The sequence below is a fragment of the Lipophrys pholis genome (assembly GCF_963383615.2).
Source record: "Lipophrys pholis genome assembly, chromosome: 1".
NCBI lineage: Eukaryota > Metazoa > Chordata > Actinopteri > Blenniiformes > Blenniidae > Lipophrys > Lipophrys pholis.
The window spans coordinates 34,190,822-34,213,548 of NC_137635.1; the positions used below are offsets into that span (position 1 = coordinate 34,190,822).

The 22,727-nt window shown below is 41.5% G+C and overlaps 1 protein-coding gene across 2 annotated transcripts; it reads left to right on the top strand.

Annotated features, from left to right (window-relative positions):
* Positions 1-2,883: 2,883 nt before the first annotated feature.
* Positions 2,884-18,201, top strand: LOC308106318 (phosphatidylinositol 4-phosphate 5-kinase type-1 gamma-like). Of its 2 annotated transcripts, XM_080458003.1 has the most exons (18): positions 2,884-3,200; positions 7,048-7,076; positions 7,266-7,355; positions 7,465-7,595; positions 7,683-7,800; positions 9,375-9,527; positions 10,018-10,317; positions 10,410-10,618; positions 10,699-10,782; positions 11,821-11,869; positions 12,013-12,097; positions 12,193-12,354; positions 14,011-14,167; positions 14,240-14,308; positions 14,399-14,951; positions 15,613-15,687; positions 16,423-16,509; positions 16,633-18,201. In XM_080458003.1, exons 1-18 carry the CDS (start codon positions 3,104-3,106, stop codon positions 16,633-16,635), a joined length of 2,451 nt encoding a protein of 816 aa, XP_080314129.1. In that variant the 5' UTR covers positions 2,884-3,103; the 3' UTR covers positions 16,636-18,201. The 2 variants fall into 2 exon arrangements, with proteins under 2 accessions (XP_080314129.1, XP_080314130.1); XM_080458004.1 differs by lacking the exon at positions 15,613-15,687.
* Positions 18,202-22,727: the final 4,526 nt, after the last annotated feature.

The following is a 22,727-nucleotide window of genomic DNA, read 5'->3' on the forward strand; positions in this document are numbered from 1 at the left end:
GATCTTGGAATGCGTCTTAATAATTGTAGTAACTCTCGCTGGCTGCATATTTTTTAATGTGTATTCCAACCTACATACATTCTCACCCAACTTGCATTGAATGGTGGGAGCAAACTGGACAAAACCCAGGGGGAACACTCAATCATCAATCAGGAAGGCCTTTAAACCAGGGATATTTTTAATAACTATTTTATTAATTCAAGCAAAACATTTTTATAGCAATTGGATGGACAGTAAACTACAGAAATTGTGGGTTAACGTTAGGGTTTGCGCTGTGTGGCTGCTGAAGACGGTCCATTTGGTGAAGAAATGTCCTGTCTGAGGACTAATGAGGGACTTTTAATAAATTGACTCCGTCAATCTGTCCCGTGTAGTGAATGTCTGCGCCAACGAGCCGACAGCGTAGACATATGCTAGTAGAACTTTCTGCACGTGGGAGCCTCTAGTTTCCACACCATACAGTAAAAAATGATCTACTAGAGTATGTCTACTGTGTAGGCGTACACAATCTAGAGGACAACTACAGTATGTCCATGTATTAGATCATTCTGTGTTGTTGAATATCCCCTCAAAAAAAGCACCAACACAATGTGAAAACTCAGCATTCCCTGCAGACAGAGAGAACGCGTTCCTCATCGTACGTCACTTCCACATTCCTCTTCAGTCTCCGACCTCCCAGAGAGGGTTAACTTGTCAACAGCACATAATTTGAAAAAGTGTAAATTCCAGGGGGCATCCAATGAAGGCAAATACACATTTGACTGTTCTTTTTTTAAGGGAAAAATTATAATTCAAGTTTCATGTTTGGAAAAGATTAATTTGTCATATGCAAATTACACCACTGTTTTACTGTTATTTTATGATACAACTCCTGTTATTTATTTTAACAGTATATAACCGTATTTTGAATTACGGTATATGACCGTAAAATAACGGTGGCAGTTGTGGTTATTTTACAGCGCATCTACTGGAACTTATTTAACAGTATAATACTATTTTTTGAATGACAGTACCTGACGGTAGCATAACAGGGTTGTCGTTATTTTACAGAGCATCAACTGTAATTTATTTAGCAGTATAATACCGTTTTTTGGATTACAGTGCATGACGGTAGGATAACTGGGTTATTGTAATTTTACAGCGTATCCACTGTAAATTAATTTGACAGAACATTACCGTATTTGGATTCCAGTACGTGACAATAGGAGAACTGCGGGTTCTGCTATATTTGCCTTCCTATAAATCCTCAAAAATTTAAAAACAAAGTATGCAGGGCTTATTGAATACCCAGACCTAATCACTGTTCATGTGTCTGAGCTCACCTGACGAAAAGTAGCAGGAAAAGTTAGTGGAGGACTCGGAGGAGGAGATTATAGAGTGGACAGTACAACGAGCACTCACTCCAACACCGTTTCCCAGAACCAACAGTACAGGGCTCTCACTTTAAACCTATTCAATTGATAACTAATTTCACTTAATAACAAACTGTCTCAGCTGTGTTTGCCTCAGTTTCTATCATCAACTTGGGTTTGTATGCATGCCGGCTCAATGAAAAGACATATTCATTACAATTTGTTTGGTTAAAGCCAATCTTTTCTAACCTCTGACCTTGAATTAAACTCAGATGTAGACCTGTAATACGTTTGAGAGCCCTGGTATGGAACACAAGCGAATATACACATCGCTGTAGTTTATTACAAAGGGCTCATTTGTACAGCAGACTTTGTCATTTTTGTACTACAAATGTTCTCTGTGTTACCAATCTTACAAAGTATTGCATTACCACATTTGGATGAAACTATCTTCAATACAATCATCAGTGACAGGCTTTACTGAACTCGGAACATAACCTCAGACGCTGATTTAAAATACCACCTAGAACAGTGTAACAGAACAGTTTAGCTTGAGAACAAGTATTTTACATGTGAACGATAACAGTTTACGTGGAGAAGGAAAAGAAGGGGAGAAAGAAAGAGCAAACAGTAAGTAGTTGACAGCAGCATTTTGTTGGTTTCCTCAGTCACTCAGTCTTCATGCTTTGGGGTCTTTGTATTCTGGTAAAAGCAATTAAACAGCGAAAGTAAACTTGAAACCAAAAAATTGACGGATAGACTTTGAACTATATTTAAGATAAGGCTATAACTGGAGCAGATATACTGCCACCAGGCACATGAGGGTTGACGCTTGGGTTGCAAAGAGAAATTATTAAAACAAACAATAGAACTGTTTTGCTTTAAAAGATAAATAAATGCAGCTTTATTTTTCCAGTTAATGCTTGTGTACCCTGCCTTAGTCAATATATATTTAACTTGAATAAGAAGATAAAGCAAAGAGTGATTGTGATGACCATCAGAGCTGGTGCGAAATATTTGTTCCGTTAACTTAGTTTTTATAAAACAAAAACATGTTAGTTGGTCGTTAAATTCACTTTATTACGACGGTAAATTGAGAAAAGCTTTTCGGACAAACTGTGCCAAACGCTGTTGTTTTGATCGTTCATCTTATTAAAGATCATTTAAGTAAGAAATGGTCACACCGTATATAACAATTCTGATGATGAAAGTCCAGTGTTTGTGCATGTGTTCAGCTCTGGTGGAGGATTATCTAAAATGAATTAACATAATAAATTAGAAATAGCAGTAGTGGTTTTTCATGTGGAGAGTTATTTACCCATAAGGATGCGTCGCGTTACATGTATTACTGCACGATTGTCAACGATATCTGGGCTTGTCCCACAGACGGCTATCGCATGTTTTCGACGGTGTTCGGTTTCTGTTGTTTGCGCAGTCGGCTGCTGCTGCTGCTGCTGCTGCTGTTGTTGTTGCTGCTGCTGCTGCTGCTGCGTTGACACGCGCAGCGACGTCTGCGCGCGGATGATGACGCACGGCAGCGGCGGAGATGATCGGTGGCGCCGCTGGCTCTCTGAGCATGCCCACGTCGCTGCATCCACACGGCCACGAATAAACATCCGTGCGGCGATGTGCCCTGCGATCGCAGCGCCATAGAGGTGGGATGACGGGATTTGCGGGTCGTTTCGAGGCGCGCGCCGGAGCTTCTTCTTCTCGCTGAGGTGCGACGCGGCGGCGGCGGCGGCTGAGAGGAGATGGACGGGGCCGCTGCAGAAACCGGGGATGGAGGGAGCACAAGCCAGGCAGCAGGCGCCGCCGGCCTCTGCCTGCAGCTTGACTTCGAGGACACCGGTTCGTAAGATTTTTTGTTTTAATTTATTTTATTTTGAGTGCAGAAGGACGAACCTGCCAAACAGGCCGATTCTTTATTTATTCTGTGCGTCTATCGCCAGTGAGAACAAGCGCACGAGGACATTGTCATCATGTCTTTCAGAAACATTATATGTTTTAACAACACTGAACATTTCCCTTAAAAACGCGATATAATGCATCCATCGTTGCATTTATTGCCTTGTTATATAGATGGACGCTGGTGCTGCTCAGTTGTAAATGTTAAGTGGCTCATTGGCACAGATACAGAGAGCACATTAAGTATGTGTACACAAGGTCCCACCAGAACAGACGAGCTTGGATGAGGGTTATTTTCCTTGAATGAGTGTGGATCTGTTTATGGCAGACCAACTGGACACATGTCCAAGTCAAAGCTCCACCTCTTCCATTAGAAGAGAAATCATTCCCTTATGTATCACATGTACACAGTAACTCCTTCTGCCTTTCTTAAGGACCCATGGGGTAGGGTGGAAACGTACTGTGGCTTTCATATGTGAATGCTGCAGCATAAGTCCCATAATGGACAATCACACTACACTCTTGGGTGTCTTTTAGTTTTTCTCACCAGCTCAACTGTCTTTGCTGTTCTTACTGTCGATCTTGTCGTCTTCCAAGAAAAATCTGAAGAGTGCTTTATGTAATCTGCCGTGGAATTATAACATAAATCTTGCTCTAATCCAATGTACATATACATTCTATGTATAACTGTGGATGTCATTTGTGTAAATGCAATGGGGCAGGCGGGACATGTTCACATTTTGGTGAAAACACAGCAAAGATATACATGAGATCTATTTCAGCTCGGCAGCTCCAGCAAGTTGTTTTCACATGGGCACACTCATGCATGCACAGTGTTGTCAGATATTTGTAGAGTGATTATTATTATTATTAAGAACATCAGATTATACTTGTATACAGAAGCCCCGAGAGCTTCAAAATCTGCCCCTGTGTTTAGTGTCACATTAATGTCACAGTTACAAGCCGCCATTTTCTCAGCTGATAAGGGAAAGATCTAATCCTCTTTGCTATGACACACACACACACACACACACACACACACACACACACACACACACACACACACACACACACACACACACACACACACACAGGCCTTAAGGCTTACTTGTCATAAACACTGACACAAAATGCTTCATTACAGGAATATCACAGTGAGTGCACAGAAAGTGAGTTCATGTGGAGATTCAACTAATGGCACTGAAGAAACACATCATGTCCCAGGTAGCCTGTTATCCGGGATTCACAAATGTTAAGAGCGTTTGTCCTGTCTGTTGCTGGCAGCTCAGTGACACATTATTCGGCCCTGACCCTAATCCCTCAGAGACTCTTTGTGTGCACGCCTGCACCAGGATACTCCTTCTTATTGTTCGGCCTGGCAGGCTTTGTTGCACTACTAATCTGCAGGTTACAGGTGTTGGCAGCCTGACAAAAGACGGGCCTTTTCTTTTTGTCCTGTCACTGCTAATAAGGGCTTAAAATGAAAGGATTCACAGTTTTATGTTTGTGTGGTTGAAGTCCATTGGGTTTGGGGGGATTTCTGTGTGGATTTTTCTCGGTCCAAAAACACAATTTGGTGGCTCGTAATTGCGTTTAGGTGTGTATGCGAGTGTGTCTGTGGACTCTGATGGACTGGTGATATGTCTAGGGTGCACCTAAGGTGATATCGAAAACGGGGGGATGGCTGTTGTAAAGCTCTGTTTTTCTCTGTTGTCTAATTTCATAATTTGCAAGGGAACCGCATCAATCCGTTGAACCCAGAGTTTCTTGGCTCAGTGCCAGAGCTGAGAATGACAGCAGTGATGTTTTGTTGGCACCAAGAGGTTCAAATTTGTGAGTGAAATATCTGAACGTTTGGAGTATTCATCCATCTTCTCCAACTTAGAGCTTGTGGGGCCGATCCTGAGTCAGAGGCATGATACCCCATGGACAGGAAGAACATAGACAAACACAAACATTCACATATATATTATACAGTATATGTGTATGTATAATATATACATTCACATATATTATATCTATGAATGTACATCCCTATCATACGTATATCTATGTATATCTGTAATATCCATTTTTAGAATGACAAAATGAACACAATTCAGCCAACATTCACATATATACGTGTAACAGAGTCATCAATTAACCTTGCAGCATTATGTTGAAATTGTTTGACAGAATTCAGATTACCGAGAGAAAAAACACAAAGAAGAAAGTGCAAACTACACAGAAAGGCCCTAAAACCAGGGATATTCTCACTGTGAGGTCAGAGCTACACCACTGGGTCTGGACTGGAGTGAAATTCTCTCAATATTTTCATGCAGCTTTCGCATTGAGCTGAACTTAACTTTTTGAAACCAACAGGACTAGTGTGCAATATTTAGTCTCGTGGCCAAACATAATATAGAATACTGATATTTTTATCAGCCTCAGGTGGGCATTTTACAACTGTATTGAACAAGCACATTGCACTGGTGAACAAAGTAAACAGTTTTACTCCAAACAGTGTGTTTGAAAGCAATGCTTTAAATTCTTGCCATTAAAATAATTAATACTCGAGCGTCGCTTACATCTACTGCTCCATCGGATACAGTATATTGTTGTACATTGTCGTGCCGCATATAAATTGTACTGTGGCTTAATGACAGCAACATCTGCTACAGTGTGTGCCGTATACTTTAGCATGGCTTAAGGATTCATTATCGGAGCTCTGTCGGCAGCACTCTTCTAATCTAGAAAAGTTAACATGATGATGGAAACCAAGCAGAAAGTGCTGTGAAGGGTCTCTTTTCTCATTCACTTCCTCCCTGCTCCCTCATCCTCTTACACACACACCCACACACACACCCACACACACACACACACACACACACACACACACACACACACACACACACACACACACACACACACACACACACACACACACACAGAAGTGGTGTGTTTGTGTCCCTCACAGCAGTCGGAAAGATTGCTCTTAATCCCAGCCTGCGATTGGTTGGCGATGTGATCTGGAGACTGCAGCCTATCACAGCCCGCAGATTAGGGAGGAAGTCAATCCAATAGAGTTTTTACCTTCCAATCTGACTGATCCAGGAATAGAAAATAGTGTCTGCCCTCTGCAGTATTTTACTACTGAGTGGCAGAGTTTGTTTTTGCCAGTTCTCCTGCAGCTTTTGTCTGTCATTCTGGATTATCAAATAATTTGTAACTAGTAGGCAGTGAAGTCGTCTGCTGGTGAGTTAACCACCAATATATTTGGGACAGATTTGATAAAAGTTGCATTTATTTTTAGGTGCTATGCAACAGATGCATCACACATGTCTTTGATGAAACTGTAAAAATATCAGGTGAGGAATATGGAGTTTGGTTCTCGCAAGATCGATTTTTGCAGTTTTGCAGCAAGATTTCTCTACTTAAACAACATATGCTTGAATTAAAGTTCATTGTGTCTTAAAATCTCATGTTTAATGTTTACACCTACAACTATTGTTCTGAAGAACAAGACAGGGCACGAATAAAAAGATTTCAACAATTGCAAATATTACATGAACTTATCAGTGGCACCAGCCACATTTTGGAATATTTCTAAAAATGTTTGTCCTCTACTGTCTTTGTCTGTGTCGGCATGTTTACTCTCTACTTTGGACGACCTGAATTGATTTGGTAACACTCCTCAATAGCCAGCATTCCATGCTAAGTCAGTAATTTATGCTAAATGATTCACCAATGCATGACCTTCATTAACTCGACCCGTCTTTCTTGCCTCTTTTCCTCCTGTGTTTATCCACAGATCCATCCAGGAAGGCTCAAATAACCGAGGTGAGAGGCCACTCCACACTATACCCCTCTTTGTCTCGCCTGTCTTTGACTGTCCTCGTATTTCCTTCTTTCGTCCGTATTAGTTTGCTGTTTTGTGGAGTTCAGCATAACCTCTGTTACTCCAGTATAAATGATGAAGTACCTCTCTCACATATACGTTGTCTTGTCTGTTTCTTCTCCCTGTGACAGATGCCATCCCCATTTGGAGCGAGCCAAGCTCACGAGAAGAAGATTGGCCACAGGAGAGTAGATGCCTCTGGAGAGACAACCTACAAGAAAGTAGGTGTTTCATACTTGTCTCTCTCCGTTTGCTTAGCATCACGATTCCATCACCTACTTTCCACCCACACCGAACGCCGTTGCTCATTTCTTTGTTCTCCGCCTTCAGACCACCTCGTCTGCCTTGAAAGGGGCCATCCAGTTGGGAATTGGTTATACTGTTGGCAACCTCAGTTCCAAGCCCGAGAGAGATGTGCTCATGCAGGATTTCTACGTGGTTGAAAGCATCTTCTTTCCAAGGTGCATTTGCTTACAAGTGTGTGAAGTATTTAACGTTGCCTCTGATCTTGTTAATTGGGCTGGTGCTTTTTTTTTTGCTTTATGTAGTGAAGGCAGCAACCTCACGCCCGCCCACCACTTCCCAGACTTCAGGTTTAAAACCTACGCCCCTGTGGCCTTCCGCTACTTCAGAGAGCTGTTTGGGATCCGACCCGATGACTACCTGGTGAGACACACCACAAATTCAGTCTGTCAAAGTGCTTCCTGAACCACTGGGCAACTGAAATCATTATGGTCAACTGTCTGCCACTTATTTTGCATCTCATTGGATTATGATGAGATCTGCAGTCAAGATCTGTTATTAAATTAAATTAAAAAGCTTATTAGGCACTGGGACTTCAAAAGACAAGTGTTTTTATGCTTTTATTCCTTCCTTATTATAACTATGTTATCTTTAAATGAAACACACACACACACATACACATACACATGCATGCACATGCTTAGAGATACATATTTAATGTAAAATAGGACAGATGAACAGTATAAGTCAAGTATTAAATAACTAATGACATAATAAAATATCTCAGACTTGTAAATCTAGTGGTATTAGAATCAGTGTGTAATATGTAAGAATGTTATGCGTTGGATGCGTATTACATTTAAAAAAGAAAAAGAGAAAAGGCCAGATAACATCAAGAACATATTTAGTGCGGAAAGAAAAAAAAAAGAAGTATCATTGATCCAAACAGGAGTTGTCTTTCACACCACCAGATAAGTATTTAACTTTATTTCATTTAGTTTGATGATGCTACAATTGATTATGCTGCTTGGAAAAATCCAAGTTTAATTAAATATGGATTTGTGTGACATTCTCTTCAGCAAGCATTCGATTGATGGTCAATGAAGTCATCAAATAGAACCGGTTCAGATGTCGACTGCTCTGTGAATGAACATTAAACATTCGTTAAGAACTGCCCTGACGTGTAAACACGGGAAGGCACGCCGTTGCACACACATTTCTATTCTGTGCCGTACATGTCGTGCACTCAGTTGCACATTTAATCTGGTGTTCTACGGGTGCCAGAGGCAGATTAGCAGACCAACGATTGCCTCTTTAAAATTGAGATAGACAAAGCAGGTAGTCAGAGTAGTGTGTGATTGTGTCTGCGTGAGGTTGAATCATTGATGGAGGGCTGGAGTTGCAGTATGAATGCAATTTGTCAAGTGAGCAAGTGAAAACTACTTTGTTAGTTTCCCTTCTCAGTTCCCTCACAGCAACATCACTAAATTATACTTAAGGTCTTGTACAATGTAATTTAAGTAAACATAATTCCTGGTTTTTTTGCACGCTATCAAACATTATCCAGCACTATGTGAATACAACATTGACATAATTTAGGTAATAACTTCATTAGAGTGACTAATACTATGCTCTTTGTCACAGTTTTATACACATTTGCACTTCTAAAACAGAGAATCTGTTTTCTCCTGCTGAGCAATGTGAGTGGGTGGATGTATTAGTATTTTGGTTGGCGACAGCGTAACTCTTATCAGATGAGTCACGAGCAGTGGTACATTTACAAAGTACAACCTCAGCTGAAAGCAACTTAAAACACATAATATCAAGGTGCGGATAATACATACAAACAATGTAACTCAAGCCTAAATAGAAATCACCCTGCTTTCATGGCTGCTGTATTTTTACAGACTTCATCGATTTAATGTCTGCTCTCTGGGACTAAACACAGATACACTGAGTCACATGCTGATTAGTTTGCTCTCTGTGTCTCCCTCCAGTACTCTCTGTGCAATGACCAACTGATTGAGTTGACCAATCCCGGTGCAAGTGGCTCCATTTTCTACGTAACCCGTGATGATGAATTCATCATCAAAACAGTCCAACACAAGGAGGCTGAGTTTCTCCAGAAACTTCTCCCTGGATACTACATGGTAAGACCAACCAAGATCCTTTCTTTGATTATGACCTTTATTTTAAACACAGAGGCTATTGCAGTCCAGCATGGGGAATTATAGTCTGCCATAGGATTTGTGACAGTGTGTATTTGCTTGTGTGGTGTTTGTGTACATGATCACCTGCTTAAGAGCAGTGCAGCGCCTGAAACTTCTAGTCATCCTTATCCTCTTTATCCAAGCCCCTGGCCCCCAGTCAGCGGTGACGTCAGGTGGCTTTGTGATCGGTAAGAGCAGAGACCCATGCTAAGTACACCTTAGCGCGTTAAGCATGCACACAGTGACAACACACAGGTATGGGCCGACGCCCGTGGATTGGTCACGCTGTCTGGCAGGTGCATGCTTCTCTGGCTAAAACGCTCAGACAACATGTCGCATTAACCACTAATGTCCTCCTCCATTATCCCCCCCCCCCCCCCCCCCCCCCCACCTTCTTTCTCTTTGTCCGCTGTGTCCTACCCTTCTGCAGAACCTGAACCAGAACCCCAGGACTTTGCTGCCAAAGTTTTTTGGGCTTTATTGCATCCAGTGTGGGGGCAAGAACATCAGAATTATTGTGATGAACAATATTCTACCGCGCTCGGTACGCATGCACCTTAAGTTTGATTTGAAGGGCTCCACATACAAGAGGCGAGCGTCCAAAAAAGAAAGAGAGAAGACCAAACCCACTTTTAAAGACCTGGATTTTCTAAGTGACGTTCCTGAGGGCCTCATTCTGGATCAGGACACATACAATGCTCTGGTCAAAACCCTGCAGAGAGATTGTCTGGTGAGACAGACAATATGAAGGCGATTACCATCTTACACGTTTTTCTATGAAAATGTTAGTGTAATTTGGAAATGTTCCATCTTTCACTTTAGGTCTTGGAGAGTTTTAAGATCATGGACTACAGTTTGCTGCTCGGTGTCCACAATAAGACCCAAGCAGACAGAGAGCAGCAGTCTCAGGGCTCCCCTGCAGCCGGTGGGGATGAGAAGAAGCCTGCAGGTCAGAGAGCCTTGTATTCCACCGCCATGGAGTCGATCCAGGGAAGCTCCACGTGCAGGGACACGCTGGACCACGACGACACGTAATTCACCACTTAATAATGTCGATTATCACCTTTGTTTCAAATACAAGAATGATGCTGATTTTCTATTCTCTATCTAGTATGGGCGGCATTCCAGCCAGGAGTGGAAAAGGAGAGCGCCTCCTGCTGTTTATAGGAATCATTGACATTTTGCAGTCCTACAGGTAGGCAGCCAGGCTCCGGGTTGTATCTTAAACAGACACTGTGAAACCTTTAAGTTGTACGAAGCGTGGCATTGTGGAGCCTTTGCCTGGTATTCGATGTCAAGCTTTTTTGCTCTTCTTTTATTGTAGTGATCATAGCTCAGTTTGGATCCAGTTGGTAGATCATGTGAAACGATACTACTGTGAAGAGCTTCGACCATTGTTGTGAAGCCCTATTCCTCCAACTTCTTCGTTAAGAGACTCAAAAAACACCAATTTGTGGCGCAAACTTGAACCAAGACTGAACAGCTCAGGGAAAGTTGGAAAAAGTGCTGACTTTGAGAGTTAGACTGGAGTGACCAAACATCTTCTTTGCCTGGTTTAACTGTATAATTTCCAAGTGACAATTAGGCATGTGTTTAAATGGACTGGAGCTTTGCACAGAATACTACAGTACACTGAATCAGTTCAAGTCTCATGAAGCTGGGACAAGTATCTTCTGTTTGGAAATCACAACATGGCCACCCTAGAATTTGATGTCACATTAAAGAATAAATTAGTATATCACATATTGTACCTTTAAACAGCATCTCACTTGGTACGTAAAAATAATAAAAAAATTCAGAAGTGAGAACAGAAGGTACACAACCCCAGGCTAGGCATTGGGGAGTTTTAGGATTGAAATGGTTAACTTTTGTCCTATTTGCTCGTGATCACAAGAGAAAAAATATTCCGACGTCATGATTTTTGAAACACTGAAATTTCTTAAAACTTAGAACTGTAAATGTCACGCTTCTTTCCCTTGACACCAGACAAAAAGCCAAACTTCTTCATGGCGTCATTGGCTGAAGCTCACCATCACTGAGACAATGTAAAACCACACGGGACATTTGTCCTCAATTCGATCCCAGACTAATGACTCATGGAAATGTAAGGGACCAAAGAAGAAAACAGGCCTTTAAATGCACGCAAACACTGAAGATTGATTCCACACCGAGTTTCCAGGTAACCACTTCAAGTCTGTGAATTAATGAATAATTTAACTGTCTTGTCTTACAGGCTGATTAAGAAAGTGGAGCACTCCTGGAAGTCTCTTATCCATGATGGGGTGAGTAGCTTTCAAACAACTGGTATATGATATTACGCCATCACTATATTTGTTCTTTTGTCATCAGTTACGCAAAGTCATTGTTTTGTTTGGAAGAAGTGCCTCTGCCTCCTGCTTGAATTGCTGTCTTTGTTTCTTCTTAGGACACAGTGTCAGTCCACAGACCTGGTTTCTATGCAGAGAGATTTTTCAAATTCTCCACCACAGTTGTTTTCAAGAAGAGCAGCTGTGAGTCTACACATGTACCCCGAACCTCAAGCAGAGAAATGAGAAATTCCTCTTTCGGGAAATGAGTACAACTAAACAATATCCTGTCTGTACAGCCCTGCGATCATCCCCGTCTAAGAGAGGACGAGGAGTTCTCATGTCCAAGTCCAGCGCCGGAGCCAGTCAGCGTCCGTCGCTGACTGACGATAGGCAGGAAAACTTGGACAACTTGGAGAACCTCAGAGGTGCTCGCAACTTCCCCATGCTGGAGGACAACGGTAGGATTTCCTGTGAACTCTATCAGCCCACAAAGACACAATGTCGTGATATAAAATAAGACAGCAGCTCCTTCTACACCAAGCCGACTGCAATCCAAAAGTTCAGAATTGCAATTTTCCATTCAATTCCAATCAACTTTATTATCAATTCCACCATATGCACAAGATAGACAAAATAGATAGAAGTGTATTAAAAAAGAAGACAAAAAGAAATGACTCATTGTCATAGAATATTGACATACTGTACATATCAGAAGTCCTGAGTGAGTATTGAGCAGAAGCATTGAGATTGATCTATAAATGTACAGCAGAATAAAGATAAACTAAGTATGTTTTGCAGAATATATAATGACAAAAACTCCCTTGTGTCGCTGTTATTTATTTCGTCCTTGAATATTTTAGTCCTTAACTACTTTTCATTAATTCTGCTGTGTGATTAAGGGAAGTTAATCTTTGTTTCCTAAACAATGGCAGAAACCTCTATTGTGATTCTGGTTTGTCTCAATTCAAAACCGCACTCAAGTTCATTAGGGGGAGAACTTTTAATTATTTTTAGCTTATTGGTTTAGCAGAGAGTGATTTGGTGAAAAAAAACAAATGGAAAAAACAAATGTATAAAAAAAAAAAATAATAAATAAAAGTAGAGGAATACATAAAGGTGCAAGTGTACCAGATTGACCTATGTGGTCTCTGCTGTTTTTTTGTTTTTTTTATCAAGACTCACTTCCTCCAGGTCTGTGCAGCAGCTTCCTTATTACAGTGGTGGAATAAAAATGTTCAAGTGGCCACTGCATCATACTGTATGTCTCTGAAGTTTTCTGCTGTTGGTTTTTCTTCTATTGACCCTGGTGGGGAAAATAGAAATGACGCAGCAGTATACCAGCCAGAACCCATTAAAAACAACAAATCCAGACTTGATATACATAAATACTCTAAAAAGGTTTTATGTGAGGTGTACAGCGATGCTGTTAATCATAGTGCTACGGTAAATAAAAATGAAACAAAACAGCGTCAGACACCATTATAAACTTGGCTGGAATTTATAGATGTAAAATAACTGAATGCAAAAGTTTACCGTTGAGTTTACAGACACGCGCAAGAAAAATGGATAACTTAATAATTAGTGTTCTAATATTTAAGAGTTAATACAAAATATGATATTCATTTTTTTCATTTTCACAGTTCAACCACCTGCTTCTTCTATAGATTTATTTTGCTGTTCAAACAGCTCAAGGGGGTTATAGTTATTGTTATTACCTTTCATTTATTAATTTTAAAACATTGTTGGAGATGGATGATGGAAATATTTTAAAAAGTATTAACTTTCTTTGCTCTCTGCACATATGGCATCCACCACTAGATGGTGCTATAGTCAAGTGATTTTACCACCTATATAAGATGCCTAAAACCTTTCCACTACAGAAAACTAGTGGCAGTACTACAAACACGTTTAAAGTTTGCTTTCTGTTACAATCCACAAGTTAAATACAGTCAAGTACAAGTCTAATATGTCAATCATATTAAATTCCTATAAGTTGTTTCAGGCCTATTAAAAACGAACCAAGCGCTGCGTTTGTCAATCTCTGGATTACAGTGGAGACCGCCATGGATTGTTTCTTGCTGGCTTATTGTCTCTTTCCCAATTTTGCCATTTAGGCAAAGAGCCACCCTGCACCCCTCCATCCTTCGAAGATGCAACCACGGCTTCTATTGCAACCACCCTCTCATCTAACAACTCCTTACCCACCACCCCGTTCGACACACCAGAGCACCCACGCTACAGGAGACAAACGCACTCACCGAACATGGCCAGGTGAGTTTCATGGCACAAATATTCTGCATTGTTGATGGCTTTAACTCAACTGTTGTTATTTTGTACTTTCAGATCACAAAAAGAAGTGGTTGAGGTTCACGGTGAAAGACAAGACACCATAACAGTGGAGGTGGAGCTCAGGTACACACACAAATGCGCAGAGAGGACAGCGTGTTTAGAGAGTATTGGGCTTTGTATTTTAACGGTGTCTGTGGTTTTTGCTTCATGCAGTAAAATCCCAAAGAGCACGGAGCTCACGCAGAGGACAGAAAAGCTCTCTCCAAGCCACCTCTCACCCGATCATCATCCACCTCGTGCTCTTCCGTCATCCTCTCCTCCCTCCATGAGTCCATCCACTGCACATTCCTCCTCCACGCTTCCTCCCTCCTTCTCATCCGCCTCCTCCACAGCTCAGTCTGCCGGCCAGTCATCGGCCACACTCTCTTCCTCCATCCGTCCCTCCACCAAGCCGCTCACCTCTCCCACGGCGGCTCAAACGCTCTCCTCTCCCGGCGCTCATTCAGCGGCCCTGCTGGTACACCCCAACTCAGCTCCCAACACCTCCGCTCTCCCCGCCGCCTCAGCATTCACGCCTATCTGCCCAGCATCTCCTCTCTCCTCCACCCAGAGCTCCACTCACCATCTTCCTTCAACGCCTCCTTCCTCCGTCCCTCCGAGCCCACAGGTGACTCAGCAGGCTGCAGATACGTCCCGCAATCAGCTGTCTGTATCCAGCAGCCATAACTCCCTGGACGGGGAAGTCCAGGTTTCTGACATTTACTTTGTAAGTGTGCCTTCTCATGCTTTGAAATGTGTTGCGCATAGTTTTTTGATGGTGTTTAAAGATCGATATCGAATGAAGAAGTAAAGCAAACTGAAATGAGCTAAACAACAATCGGGACAATTATTTAATTCATGAATCAGTTTCCAAGCAGTGAAGATGATTTTCTGTTTTTCTTTGACCTGCTGGGTTTTTCACAGTGGCCCAGTCAAGACAGCGTGGTAGAATTATGATGGTGAGGGGGCCTGTGTGTGTTGCAGTGTGCACGTACTATGGAAATTGCACTTGCCGCCCAAAAAGCTTTTCTTCTGCAGCGTAACTTTGCCAACAGTCATAGTTCGTGCTTTTTGAATGCTTCAGCTAAGCACAGGTTTCTCCAGCACAGCATGGTGTATGTTTGTGCGTTCATGCGTCCTTGTGAGTGTCATTCATCGCTTTGTATCTGCTGAGTGTGGGAGATGTGTTTCGTAACAGGATTGCGTTCGTTCAACATTTACCACATTTTGGTTTTTGCTTCTTCATCTGAACTGCTTCTTTCACATCATCTCTGTATATTGTGTAGGTTAATCAGATCTTTTCATTTTCATGTGTGACCCTTATATACAGTATATATACACGTCTGTGTTCATCTGTGTGTGTGTTTGTGTGTGTGTCCATACATCAGTATGCAGATGGCAGATATTGGGTGTACTCTCCAGTTCTTGGCCGCCGTAAGCTAAACTCTAGCTCAAGTTACAATGTAAGTCACCATCGAGGTAGTCGTAGTCATCGGTCACACGAGGAGATGTTCCTACATGCACTCCATTGGGGATATCCCAGGCAGAGCTTTTCATGGATCTTCAGAAGTTCTTAGAGATAAAGCTACAGCACATTTTACATCATTTATTCTGCACTTAAGTCTGTTAAGATGCTTAAAAAAACAACAACAAAAAAACCTGCTTCTGAAATTCCATGTGCTGCATCTTTACACAGCATGAATTCTGATGTTACATTTGACCAATTAAAAGATTGTTTGAGCATCCTGGCCCTGCAGAAAGGTAACCGTAGTGTGACCCCACAAGTATTTGCCCTGTAGTGCATACTGAGTAGATGGTGATCTCATTCATATAATCTTGCTTCTTCTTCTTCTTCTTCTTCTTGTTTTTTGATGAATCTGCAATCCTAAGCTTCTGTAAATGTGTTCTGAAATCCTCAATAGATTAATATTTCTCTTTACATTTAATAACACGGCCACATCACTAAGGAAATCTTTGCATACGCCTCATTATGAGAAATAACTTGTACTTAGATATCTTTTTAAATAAGACATCAACTTCTCTAGTAAAAAAAAAACAACAAAAAAACATGCATAATTAAACAGTGCAGTGTTTATATATGGGAATGTCTTAGAAACATATCTCCCCAATTTATCTTACATCTTTCTCCTCCGTCTCTCTTTTTTGTGCTGCCCTCTGTTGGCTGGATCTGATAACAGCAGACTCAGGAGGACCGGGGCTGGGTGTACTCCCCTCTACACTGCAGCTCAGACTCAAGAAGGGGCTCCGATGGGGAGAGTGAGACAGTAAGTACACAGTTTGCTTGTGATTTAAAGTGAGTTTGCAGAGAGAGCTGCATGTGTTTGCTTATTTTCCTCTTGGTGTCCCTGATATGAACCCGCCGTTTCTTCCCTGCTCTGTTTTGTCAGTAACTCCAGGAGTGACGAGGGGAACCAGAGGCTGTCTCCATGGGCAAAAGCTGTGAGGTTTTAAAAAAAATAAAACCACCAAGACCAGGACACTATGAAGTTTTAATGCTGGTTTCCTCATGCTGCATGTGGAAGTGAGCTTTGCCAACTGCAAAATAACTGAAGGAATGCACCTCCATACAAACACATTATCAGAAATCCTATACAGGACAATTACTAACGTTTCAATCATGAACAATCTGATTCTCATCATGCACAGAAACTAAAGTGACACGTTTCAATCAGCTGAGTTGAATTGTCAATAATGTGATGGTGTTTATGTTGTTCTTATTTGAGGGACCAGCAAAACAAACTGTCCAAAATCAGAACGAAGTCCACACAATGCAAATCAAAGGGAATCATGCTCTAAATTCGAATGTTGATCCCAAAGTTTCCAGAAATGCCAAACATTGATCGTATTGATTCATTTCATGCCACCGATGGCAGATCCGGGGTTGCAGTGGCAGCAGGATATCCTGGCTATGCAATATGGACATGTGTGTTATTAATTTCTCTATTTGACTAAAGCTGTTACACAAACACAACATTTTTCTTTTTCTTCAGCTCGGGGTATGTCGGAGGTGTGTGTAATATAACTTTTTTTTTTTAGCACTTTATGAACATACAGGTGGCAGAGGGGTTTTTCTTTGTCATTGTTTATGCCTCGTTTTGTTTTCATTTGTTGTCGGGTGAAAACACTCAAACACAGTGAGTGTTTTGTTTGCTGTGTATACACACTGTTTCTCTCTGTGGTGCGCAGTGGTCCACTTAACAAAAGTTGATGTGATCTGACGGTGACTGGCTGTGTTCAAATTGCCTTACTAACTCGTTATTGTAGTCATATTTTGATATTGGTTCCATGTAATCACCAAGAAGAAGAAGGAAAAAAAAGAAGCAAAACAAGATATTTTATTGTGAGTAAATACAAAATGTTGGGAGTTTAAAGCAGATGACCAATCATGCAGATACACCATTTCAGGGTTTAGCGCAAAGAGATGATAAAATATAAAACATTAAAGAAAAAAGTGGATATCTTTTGTAAACTGTTGATTAAAATGTATGTGCTTAAGCACATGCATGTGATGTGTGCGTGCCCTTATGTTTCTGTATGTGCATGTGTTTGCATGCCTATAATGTGTGATTGGGAAACCTCCAAGTCTAATATTTCTATGTCCTGACTATTTGTCAATATGTCTAAAAAGGTGTTGTTACCGGCCATGAAAGGTGGAACCAGCTATAAGCATGTTGGCTGAATGAGAAAAAAGAAATAAAGATACCCTAGTTTTAATACTACTGGAAGAAACATTATTTATCAAAATAAACAAATAGTATTATCAGCTTCCTGTACAGTTTATTTAAAAAAAGAATACTTGTTTTCAATACTTGTTGAAACAAGACTAGACTTCCTGACTATCACCAGTGTACCACAATACTGTGTCATTTGGGTCTACTGAGAGAAACCTGCCTGTTTGTAGGCAACAGTGTTTGTAGCTGATCACTGTGCAAAAATAATAAAGATATATTGTGTATAAAAACAAACAAACTGATGATTCATTTTTGTCTTTTTTAACAGGTTCAAGTGGCTTTATGATCCCCACTAGGTGGCAGCACAATGTCTCAGACCGCTCGAATTTCTGTTGTTATTGATTGAAATCAATACAGTACTTTGATTTACCTGGAAATTCACTCCTGTTAATTGCATTGTGAAATTAAATTGCACAAAGATATATGCCAGAATATCAGTTGTCTAAATGCCATGAATCACGTATTGTACTTCTGATGTCCCATAAAAGAAAGGCTCATATTTTAAAGCCTCGTGTCCCCTGTTCACCTCACGCTGACATTTTAATGCACAAATACATATTGATCTGAATTCCTGATTGATTTACTGGGGAGCTTTACACGAGAGTTCAAAAAAGCTTATTTACCATCGTTTACTGTGCATGTAGTCACACACAAAGAGTAGTGTTGTTGTCATTATTGATCCGTCTCTTATTTGGGCCTGTCTTGTCCCGTCGGTGCTACATGCAGGCCACACAGTGGGTGAAGTGGACAGGAAGCTCACAGCGAGAAATCCCATGTTCGATTCTTGCAGGCAGTTTCTGTACAGAGTTTACATGTTCTCTCTACGCATGAGTGGGTTTTCTCCGGGTCCTCCTGTTTCCTAACACACTCCAAAAACATGCATTTGGGGTTAATTGGGGATTTTAAATGTGAGTTTGTCTGTCACTCTGTTTGCACTGTGATGGATTTACAATCTGCCTTCAGCTTCAGCTCCAGTCCCCTGCTTCTCCAAATGGGATAAAAGGGATGAATTGATGTATAATAACGCTTTAAATGCTTGTTGATTTATAAAATGAATCACCTAATGTGGACCACCATGTGGAGAGTTTTGGCACGAGGACAAAATGAGCTGCTGAAGTTTCAAGTGAGAAGAAGAAAAGAGATTATCTAAGTGACTTTAAATCTGAAATGGGTTTTTGGTGCCAGATGGACTGGTCCGAGTGCTTTAAGAGACTGATGATCCTCTGGGATTTTCACACAACTATCTCTTGGGTTTATGGAGAAAACTTTTGAAAAAAGAAGCTATAAACTAAGAAGAATGAACAGGACTTGTTTGAGATGACAGAAAGGCAACAGAAACTCATTAATGGAAGTAAACAGTTCAGAAAACACTTAAGGCACATGGAACCAGCCATATGAACAACAAACTGAATTCACATATGCTCAAAAGTCACCCAACAAACAAGACATGAGTCTCAAATTTAGCTCTAACCTTATTTCAAATGAATGTAAACATGAAGGCAAACCTTCTACGGTAAGAGCAGTTCAGGGCTGCTGGCGTGTGGAAATAATTCCCATGGACCCAATTAAGCCTTTTCAGTATCAATTACTCTGTTGTTGCCGAACCTCTGATTGCTAATGTATAATGTTTTGCGTCACCTCTCTTGAATAATGTTTCTGAGGCATGAAAGCGACTTCACTGTGCTCAAATGTTCGCTACAGCTTTGACACCTCAATCACATCAAGCAACTTTGGGAAGTGGCCAGACAAGATATCCACATTATTGATGCAGATCCAAAACAAAATCAACTGGTTTGTATAACCATGTTAATATGGAGCAAAATCTGAGCAATGATGGTGAGTCTTCACCATTACCAGGCAGTTCTGAAGCGAAAAGGAGAATGTCCATTGATGGCCTTTGGGAAATATCCTGTGTAGGTACCCTCACTTGAAGAATAAGTATTTGAATTAGTACATTTGTGATAAAAAAAAAAAAAACAATGAAAAAAGAACATCTTCACTGCACTGATTGTGGTTCACATGCACTGCTGTTTGAATGTGAGTCGCCCACTTCATGTGTGATCCGGAGCTGGGAATGTCACTCAGGGTGACAAGTCAACCATGTCGAGCCATGATGGGATGTGTGATGGACAAGGATCAGCAGCTCATTCGTCCTCTGAAGGAACGTTCCCTCATCGCCTTTTCTCTTTCTTTTTTGTCCTTCTCCATCTAACAGTGCGCGGACACACACACAGACATGCACACACGCACACACACACGCACACACACTGGTTTTCCCTCTTGTAGCAGCTGTCATGTACAGTAAAAAATAAATAAATGATCACTTATGTCAGTGACTCTTAACTCAGCCCTAACCTTAACCCATGCCTCATCATAGTCGGCACATAATTAATGTATTCACCTTGAAATGTATGGATTTCCATAATGGGGAAATGTTTGTCCTCACCAGGATGATATAGGTTCTAAAGCAGTGTGCAGTGTAAGGTCTACAATCCCCAATGGTGCAGAAAAAACCCTGCATCTACCCCGAAGAATTGTAAATCTTCCTAATATCATTGTATGAGCAGACAATGGCCTCTACAACAACTCTAAATGCACATGCTTGTGTATGCGCACGCACGCAGGCACGCAGGCACGCAGGCACGCAGGCACGCAGGCACGCAGGCACGCACGCACGCACGCACACCAGCAAAGCACACTTAATCCGTCTGCTCCTTTCCTGTTCAATCCCTGCTTCCTGATTCCCAGCAAAGAGAATCACAGAAATACAGAGTGAAAATTTGTCCTTTTTCCTGAATAACTGCGTGAGTTATTAAACAGCATATTCACATAACAAAAAAAGTTGATGAGCTGCACAGTTGAACTGTTTATTATCTTACTTTATTATGATGACTGCGAACAACAGTCATTTGGCACTTAGAATCCACATTAGTGTCCCGTCGCTATACGTCACTTACTCACCTGAACACTTACTGTTTATTATTCCTCAGCTGAAAATAGTCCTAAAGAAATGTGCCATTCGTTCCATCTTTGAGTGACACTAAAATCTACAGAGCCCAGATGTTTTTGGATGGTGTTTAGGCTCTTATAAACCAGAAGTATATGTTCTCTTTTCACGTAATAGCTCTGCTTTTCTTCTAAAACCCAATTGCATGCACGTCAGATGGATTGGAAAGTGTATGAATATCTGTCTTTGTCCATCTACTTGTGCCCCACCTCCTTTTTTTCTGTCTGTTTTCAGTCTGGGATAGACATGAGCCACCTGTGACTTTGAAATGGAATAATACCACCAGATTATTATAAAAGACCCTCAAAATCCCTCAAACATGAAGTAAGTAATACAATAGGCTACAAATATAGGGCAATAAAGGTCACATTTAAATTAATTCTGATGAATTTAAAGCTAAATTGTGAGGCTGCAGCATCTCTACCTTAGGCGAACGGGACATCAAAAAGCTGAGCTTTCATCTGCACAAAACATCCACAAATGCCTTTGTTCTTTCACAGGAGAGAGGGCCGAAAGCCACAACAAACAGGCTGCAGCCCGTGCGTGTGAGTGCGAGTGTGTGCACGTGGAGAGAGGAGAAAGAAGAGGAGCGCACGAGAGAATGCGGAGACAGATCAAAGCAGGGGGTATGTTTTTGAATCCCTGTGTGGGAGGTGAAGCCTCACCTACCCAGAATGCCTTGCCTCACTCCTTGCAGCCCACTCAGGTTTGTAGGAGCATCACTTTCCTCTGCAGCCAGCAATAGTACGGTGCTCGCTCTTCATCACCGGTCACCTCTGACTATTCTCAGAGTGTCAGGTCTCTGATCTGTGACACATAACATGTATCTCCCACACACCGACTGGCCATGTGAGGTTCAACAGCTAAGACGATGCTCTTGTGCAGTGTGCCGAGTAAGTTTAGTTGAGTCTCGTTGTGGATTTCTTCTCATCTGGATCTGTGTTCCCATCCCCCCTTGTCCTGAGTCTCGCTGAGGGATCGAAGCGTCTCTTTTTAACGCAGCGTGAGAAGCTGCAAACAGATGTCTGTCTGTCCACACACAGGGAATGTCGTGCCCTCTCACACAGAGATGAAAAGCCGTGAAAGTCTCTCGGTTGCGTTGTCAGTGTCTTAAGGCAGTGTTTATCTTTGGCAGGCTGAAGAAAACAAAGCCATTGATTTCTAATCTTAATCCCCTTCTACTGCTTCTCTCCTATTGATCATCTATCCATCCTTAATGAGATGGAGGGATAGAGGGATGGAGGACTGATGAAGGGCAAAAACTTTCCCTGACAGAGCTGTGGTTCACCTCTTCCCAACCCTTTTCAGTCTGTCTCTTCAGCTCGTAGGGCTTTCAGTGGGTCGACATTCTACACGGTGGACGACAAAACAAACGTGGCCTGGTGCTTTTGTAGTGGTTTATCAAACCTTGAGGCTTGGAGAACTGTCAACGCTTGTGTATATATTGGAATTGGATGACATGGATGAATGCACAAAACACACAGAGGCACATACATGCATACACAGTGAGGGGGGATTGACTTTCAGTCCAAACACAGCTAATTATATTTCTGCCTGTGTAGTACCGTGTCGCTCAAGTCTGATAAAAAACAAAAAAACAAACAAACCCTGAATTCCTCCTCTGCCCTGTTCTGACAGAGGTAAACAATCATTCACCTGATCTCAAAGCAAATACTACTGAAGCTGTGGTGTAAATACTGTTTACACAGTTCTGTTAGATCTCCACGCCCATGTCTTCACCTCG

Excerpts from the sequence above, each read along its gene's own strand:
- LOC308106318 (XM_080458003.1), top strand. The coding sequence starts at position 3,104 with ATGGACGGGGCCGCTGCAGAAACCGGGGATGGAGGGAGCACAAGCCAG. Across the intron at positions 3,201-7,047 it reads GCTTGACTTCGAGGACACCG|ATCCATCCAGGAAGGCTCAA; the intron begins GTTCGTAAGATT and ends GTTTATCCACAG. Across the intron at positions 12,355-14,010 it reads CCCCATGCTGGAGGACAACG|GCAAAGAGCCACCCTGCACC; the intron begins GTAGGATTTCCT and ends TTTGCCATTTAG.